At 27.9% G+C, this 8,433-nt stretch overlaps 1 protein-coding gene across 1 annotated transcript; it reads left to right on the top strand.

Annotated features, from left to right (window-relative positions):
* Positions 1-1,890: 1,890 nt before the first annotated feature.
* LOC109806992 (WAT1-related protein At4g08290-like) lies at positions 1,891-7,670 on the top strand. Its single transcript, XM_020369525.3, has 7 exons — positions 1,891-3,355; positions 3,542-3,604; positions 3,733-3,849; positions 6,169-6,403; positions 6,561-6,722; positions 6,863-7,014; positions 7,124-7,670. The coding sequence occupies exons 1-7, from the start codon at positions 3,165-3,167 to the stop codon at positions 7,293-7,295; spliced, it is 1,092 nt and encodes a 363-aa protein (XP_020225114.2). The 5' UTR covers positions 1,891-3,164; the 3' UTR covers positions 7,296-7,670.
* The last annotated feature ends 763 nt before the right edge of the window (positions 7,671-8,433 follow it).

The raw sequence follows: 8,433 nt of genomic DNA, 5'->3' as shown, positions 1-8,433 counted from the left end.
TAATTACATTTTTTTGTCTCCAAAGGAGAGCACTTAACTGAACAAATTATCTAAGTAAGCCCGGTTAGAAACAATTTTTATTTTGGAGTGATCAACAACAGTTGTTGCTAATTAATACAAAAGCACTTATGTCACCTATTTTTTTTAACTTTAATTTAATTTTTTTTTAAATTGTTGGGATCTTGAATGGAATTAATAGGAGATCCAATAGTGAAATCATCTCTTGTACTAAGAGTCTCTTTAAAGAGGTGGAGGATGTATGTTGTTGATGTGTAACGACGGTACAAGTAGATAACTATTGAATATTCGTGGACGAAAAAGACTTCCACTTAAGAGATAGCATGACCATGTGAGAGGGATTCATACTTGAGGGGAAGTGTCGAAGTTAAAGTGTGAAGTAAAATTCCACATTGGTTAGAATTGAACATGTTGAATAATATTAATATATAAGCAAAAAAGATTCATATATATTTAATGCTTTAAAATTTTGAATTATATTATGATATCAAACTCACTTGTATAACTTATTTATTATTGATTGTGTAAAGTGTTACTTCAATGTAAAGCTCTTCAATGTAAATAAACTTTTGCAGTTAATCAAATATACTAAATTCCCCATTGTGACTTATAATTAAGGAAACTATTTTTTTTAAGTGACACTACGGCTCACAACTACAACTAATTTATGTTATTTTTATGGTTTTTGCCATGACTTACAATGAAACCAGTTATTATTTTTTTTAAGTGTCGTTGTAACCTTTAATTACACATTTTTATTAAGTAATAAAATTAATAATTATTTTTAAAACAATCAAATAAAATTTAGTAAAAAAATAAAAATGCAAACCTTAAAATACTTCTTCTATTATATTCAAAATATTTAAAAGAAAAATATTTATACTAGTTTTAAATAATTTTCACCTATATTATAATTAAAAACCAAAACCATAAATACTATTATCATTTTTTTTAAGTTAGTGTTATGTCCAAATTATTTTTAATTAATTTTTACTTCTCTTAAAAATTCAAAAAAAAAATATTATAATTAAATAAATTATATTATATTAAAAATATTAAAAAATTATTATTATATTAAATTAAAAATATTTTGAAAATTTGCCTATACTAATTTTAAACCATTACTATTGTAATAAAGGATCACATAAGAAATAATTAAATAAAATAAAAACTAACGTAGTTGTGTCGATACCAAAATAAAAAAACAAATTGTATCGTTGTAGGCTCCAACGAAAATCTTTAAATAAAATGATAGGTTTAATTGTGCTCACAATAATGATACTTAAAAAAGTAAAATAAATAAATAAATAAATAAAAATAGTGTCGTTATAAGGCACAATGATAATTTCAAATTTTCTTTTATAAATTACACCTCTCCATGTTGGCGCAACGAGTAGCACAGCACTACAACCTATTTTTTGAGAGAAAAAGTTTTAAAAAAATCAATAATGTGACAGGGAGAGTTTTCTGCTTTAACCTAGCAAGTAGCAACAGTACTATTCATCATCCCAAAATAACAATTTGTTTGAAATTTGGTTATTTGCATGCGAAACAACTTTATTTTAGTAAAAAAAAATCATATAAATTATTAAAAATGTTAGTGTATTTAATATGTTTTCTCATGAAAAATATTTTACTTTTAGTTATTTAATGATATTTTCTGTTTTTTTATATCATACATGATTGTAATTACTCAAATTATTTTCGATTAATTAAAATTTCCTATTTTTAAAATTAAGTAAATTTAGCTGTTTCATTATATATTTAAATTCAAATATTTTGTGAGAGCTAAAATTGAAAGAATTTTTTTAATGAGTAAATTTATCTTTAAAATAACGCATATAGTATTTTGACATGTCGTATTTGATGGTCATGATGACTCAGATTACACTGGTGGTGGACGTTACATGCTATGTTTTTTTTTAGGTTCGTTCCTGGAGTATCTATCGTTGATAGCAATGACTAATCTCCTTACTACGTTGGAGGCACCTCAAAGGGTGGGATAGCTGGCCCCAAGATTTAACGCGGCTACATACACAAGGCAGGATTCGCTATGTTGACTTTTAATATGTCTTATTTAACAATATTAACTAAACAAATAAATTGTAGTAATTTTTTTATAGGAAATATGACCCGCCAAACTTATTAAAAAATTAATTTATAATCATAAATCTAATTTCTCTTTCATCTCTTTTTTTAATCACATCATCTATTATATTTGTTACTTTTACTCTAGCTCTACCTTTTTTCTATTATTTTTGTTCTGTCTTCTTTTTCACCCTCGTCCATCGGTGTACGTTAATCACAACCCTAAATATATATGAAGAATATGTTCCCTTTTAACCCACCATGTCTCCTCGTGTGATTTGTTTTGCATATATTCTATAGTACAGCCTTCTCAACATTATCTCTATTTCTATTTAAATATTCTTTAAGATTGGTATACAACAAATAAAAAATATATATAATCAGTATTTTTAGCTTTATTAAAAATATTGTAATTTTTATTATATAAGTTAATGTTTAGTTATGTTGTTTATCATTTATCATTTTTCTTATTTTTTATTTTATGACAAATATAGTGTAAAATGATTAAAAAATAGAAGAAGGTAAAAAATAAAATATAATTAACACAATAATAATTAATATTTTAAAAAAATTAAATATAAAATAAGATAATTAATAATCTATATACCGTCAATATAAATTAAACACCATAGACAAGCATGAAATAAGAATAGGATTATATTAATAATGCATATAAATTATATTCTTTCGATGAAGCGGGTATAAAAAAAATAGAATATAATTTTGAAAAGTGGGATTCCACCGAGCTGAAACTCATTGCGGAGATTATACGCACAGCACACTGATTAACCTCTTGCATGACTAATTACTCGACACCCCGTTGTTTATTTTGCTTTATAATATTGCAGCTGCGCGGCGAACACATAATGTAGAGAATATTAAGCATCTTTTTGGATTATTTATATATTTATTGAACATATTCTGCGGTTGGGTATAAATATTAAGATAGCCAGAATTGGTTTGGCAGTGAATTGCAGATAAACCTAAGCAATTTCACTTCTCAGTTCTCTCTCTCACACACACACACGTAGGAATCGAGAGATTAGTAAGAATATAAGATGAGTATGTGCACGTGGTTCACAAATGCAAAGCCATATCTGCTGTTATTGGCAGTTCAATTTGGTTCTGCTGGCATGTTCATTTTTGCGATGCATGCTATTAAGAAGGGAATGAGTCATTACGTGTTCATCGTCTATCGTAATGCCATCGCTTCTGTAACTCTCGCTCCCTTCGCATTTGTTCTAGAAAGGTCTCTTTGCCCTTAACTCTCGTTCATTATTCGTGTAATATCAACCATGCATGCGTGTACATGATTTAATATATATGCTTTTTAAAGTCACTTTGTTGGTAATTTTGCCTGTTCTAAAGTAAAAATAAAGTTAATGTCATGACTCATGAATATTCAGCTCTACTAATAGAAATATTGTTTTTGCAGGAAAGTTAGGCCCAAGATGACTGTCCGGATATTTTCAGAGATTATGGCTCTCGCTTTCTTTGAGTAATCATTATCTTACATTAATTTATAATTTTATATGAAAATCAACTTCCAATCTGTTGTTATTTATTTAGTGTAACTCCTCTCTCTACACATAGTTAATCAAATTATATATTGTTAATTGCATGCAGAATAATTCTGAATCAATGCTTCGGTCTCTTGGGCATGAAATTCACGTCGGCATCTTTCTTATCTGCTGTCATGAACTCCGCACCCTCTATTACTTTTTTGTTGGCAGTTATTCTAAGGTAAGTACTCAATCAAATAACAGAATTGCTTATATATAATAAGAAAAATGCTTGGTGGATACCAAACCCTATCCAATATTTAGAGAAGAAAAAAGAGAAAGGGATAAAAGTGAGGATAGGAATAGGATGAGTGATATATGACTTGATTAAAAGAGAAACAAAAAGAAAATGTTGAATTTTGATGGAGTACAAGGGATCTATTTATCTATATATATATATATATATATATATATATATATATATATATATATATATATATATATATATATATATATATATATATATATATATATATATATATATATATATATATATATATATATATATATATATATATCATTATTCTTAAAAAAATAAATACACATATGAATCACAATAATGGAAATTTCAATTGGATAATAGAATTTGGATTTGGAGAACTTATTATTATTTACAAAATTGTATTGTATTTTTATCTTGTTTTTATATTCTCGTGTAAATGGGTTTGGGTACTCTTTGTACCTGTAACCTAATACACAATTTTTAGTTGTTTAAAAAAAATGGAGAGAAATCAAATGACGTCAGTATAACTTTTATTATTTATTACATCATTCAATAACTTTCAATTAAATGATTATTTTTCAAAATTTACTATTAAATTACAAGTCTCATTTCTGAATTATGTATTAAAAATTTTATATTAATGCAAAATGATTTGATCGATACATCATTTATATAAATTAAAATTGACGTAATTTATATATTTTAAAATATATAAAATATGAATATTTTAATTATATTTTAATTATTGTTTAATTTTGACAAAATTTAACATAATCACACAAGATAATATATATGAAGTTACCAATGTCATTTACATTATTGCGCACCTGTGATTGGTTAACTAATATTTTCAATATGATATATTTTTTTCATTTTTCATTTAGTTGAAGAAAAAATAGAAAGAAAGAAAAACATTGTTCCTTAAAGATAGTGATGCTGATTTTATAGTAATATGCTTTAGAATATGGTACAATATCAATTGGAGGTTTAGCTAATTTGCTTAAACTATGTGTGTAAGTTGTTGTTATCAAGTTCAATTTCAATATTGAATAAGAAACTAGGGTTTGTGTACAATTATGTCACGTAAAGGCTCTAATAAATTGCCCACCCGTGATTGGTTAACTAATATTTTCAATGATTTTTTTTTTCATTTTTCATTTAGTTGAATAAAAAATAGAAAGAAAAAAAAAAAAAAAGCATTGTTCCTCAAAGATAATGATGCTGATTTTCTAGTAATATGTTTTAGAATATGGTACGATATCAATCGGAGGTTTAGCTCATTTACTAAAACTATGTGTAAGTTGTTGTTATCAAGTTCAATTTCAACATTGAATAAAAAACTAGGGTTTGTATATAATTATGTCACCTAATTATGTGATTAATTCAGAGTTTGATCCTCATGTATATGTGTATGTATAAATATACATTTATTTAGAAACGTTATCTTCATTTTTGTGTAATTAATTAATCTATGATTTTATTTGAACAAAGATATCCTGGTCATACTTAAAAAAGTTTGGAAGTATATATATGATTATGAAAAAAAAATGACAAATTTTACTAATTTTAAAGGAAGTCACTTATATATATATATAATATTTTTTAAAAATATTAAAACATTAAAGTTATCTTAGTTAATCTATTGTTTTATTTCTTTTATTTAAAAGAAATCATCTTCAAAATCTCGTTTTAGATGATAATCTTGATTCATACTATTTATTGGTATTCACTTTAAATTATTTTTTAAACTTTATATGACCTAACCTTGGAATGGAGTGATGTTCTTTATTATTTTTTTTTATGTACCATTTTTCCTAAACAGGGAAAAAGAAAAACTTTGAAAAGAAACCAACAGTAGATCCCAATCTCGTGATTAAGGATGAAAAAAGATATTATATCCACATGTAAAAGTAAAACTTGTCGCAAATTGAATTCGGATAACTTAATATTTATAGGAAATAAAATACTCATATTGATTATATATAAGTAACTCTAAAATTAACTTACAAACTAAAATTTGTTTCCAAATTTTTGCTTCAAAAATTAGAATGCATCAATGAATATGTAAGTTTCTTTCTTTTTTATGTCACAAGCTAGTATCTATGGTTTTCTAGACTAAAGATTGATCATAACTCACTTGCAAATGACTGTCGTTGGTTTAAAGAATTTCATACATCCAATATGAGACTTTCTGCTAAATTATATATAAGTTGTTTATTAGTTGTTGTGTCGTTGTTTCATATTTCTTACTATTTTTTAAAAATTTAAACCGAATAGATTGGAGCACATGAAGATTAAGGAGGTAACATGTCAAGCGAAAGTGATTGGGACAATCGTAACTTTTGGAGGCACCTTGCTAATGGCACTATACAAAGGTTCCGTACTTAATGTTATGGGATCTTCTATAAGCCATAATGTGAACAACCCCACGCCTATTGGTAACCACTGGATCATAGGGACATGTTTCATCCTTATCGGTTGTGCAGGATTTTCTGCGTTTTACATATTACAGGTATATATATGTTGGTGTTGGAGGCAATAATAATATACGGAACAAGTGTACATGGTTCCACCACCTTCCTACTAATTAATTAAGCTTAAACTTAAACATCTAATAAAATCACATATCTGTTGATACCCTATTGCATGGTTTTTTGATATATGTGTAGGCCATAATATTGAGAAAATACCCAGCAGAGATGTCCCTCGCCACTTGGGTTTGCTTTTTTGGTGCACTTCAAAGCTCTGCTGTTGCAATCTTTGCAGAACGTCACCACCCTCATGCATGGTCTCTTGGTTGGGATACAAGACTCATTGCTCCTGCTTACGCGGTCAGTGTTTTTAGACTGGATATATACTACGCTAATAAGTAACTAACACACCTATATATGCAAACATAATCAGCCAATTTGTACGTAATATTTCACCCTTGGTCACTTTTTTTTAACCTTCTCATAATTTATTATTATAGGGAATAGTTTCATCTGGAGTTCAGTATTACATACAAGGCATGGTCGTAAAATCAATGGGCCCCGTTATCGTAACTGCTTTTAATCCCCTGCGTATGATCATTGTTACCACCTTGGCCTGCATTGTCCTATCTGAGAAACTCTACCTCGGAAGGTACTACAGTTACAAATTAAGTAGCAAAACTTAATTTAGTCCTTCTTTATCCTTTAATTGTAATAATATATTAACCTCATTTCCCCTATTTTTGTGCTAACTTTATCAGTATTATTGGAGCAATAGTGGTAATTCTTGGACTCTATCTAGTTGTGTGGGGAAAATATAGAGAATGCCAAGGTAGGATGCCACCGTCCCCTGCAGAGGTTAACTCTCCCCAAGACCAACAGCAGCTACCGATCACAGTTCCTACTAATGACACCAATGATAACAAGACTTAATTATTATTGTTATTGACATCAATAATAAAGGCAGCAAAATTAAGTATGCCTCAGCTTTGATGTACTAGACAACACATTGGTGTAGCATTTCGTACATTTACTAACTACCTAAGTTCCATGTCATGCACATGTTATACCATGCAATTGGTGGGATAAGTGGCATGACGATCGATGGAATTTATCATATAAGCAGCGGTTACTATGAGTTGTATCATTTTTGTTGAGTGATCTGATATGCTTTCGATTCACCATACATTATATACTAAGTTTCTGGCTGTTTTGCTTCCGTATTCAACTTTTGAGTATTCCATCTGAAAAAAAAAATGTATAAAGCACCCACCTCTATCCCACTTGTTCAATTTTGGCATATGGACACGACAGAAGCCCCGAGGGTATAATAAAGGACAGATCGTACCAAAAGATTGCGCGAACAAAACTAGAGGCCCAAAGTACTAGTGAGGTCATGGAGTGCATAGTCACATCACGTGAAAAAAATATCAATCACAATTTTGTTTGTTGGGTAAATTTGTGCACAAACAGAAATGAAAAGAAAAAAAAATTATTATATTAGTTAAAATTAACTTATAAATAAGATAATTTATCTCAACAACAAGATAAATAAAAATATCATAATTAAGTAACTTGATTTTGTTTTCATATAATATATAAAAACTCTTTCATAATATTTTCGTCTTAAATTAATCTGATTTAACTGATTGAGTGATACAATTCCGTTGGAGGATGATTGATGATTTTTCCATACAACTCTTAACTCCCTTCAATTGCTTCCATAACTTGAAAACTCAAAAAAAAAAATTGAACAACGATGAGGAAGAAAGGTATTTAGGCGTGCCACTCTTCAGTAAAAGAGATAAAAGAAAGGTGATGCATTTGTCACAAGAAGACTTTTCTCGGAGAAAGTACTTAAGGAGATGAATTTTTCTAAGAAACTCAAGAGATAATTGAGAGAGAATTCAAAAAAAGAATCTCAAATATCTCCAAAAGTGTCGCATACAAGAGAGAATTAGGCTTATATATATAGACTTTGAAAGTTTATGGAACAAGTTAAGTTAACCAAGGTTCAATTTGAATCATGGTAGCCTAACCTTGGTTAAGATAGGTGCCAATTTAAATTTGA

This window comes from Cajanus cajan, chromosome 6 (genome assembly GCF_000230855.2).
Source record: "Cajanus cajan strain Asha chromosome 6, NIPB_CcT2T_4, whole genome shotgun sequence".
Taxonomy (NCBI): domain Eukaryota; kingdom Viridiplantae; phylum Streptophyta; class Magnoliopsida; order Fabales; family Fabaceae; genus Cajanus; species Cajanus cajan.
The sequence above is the reverse complement of the archived record's forward strand: the minus strand, read 5'-3'. Positions and strand labels throughout refer to the sequence as shown.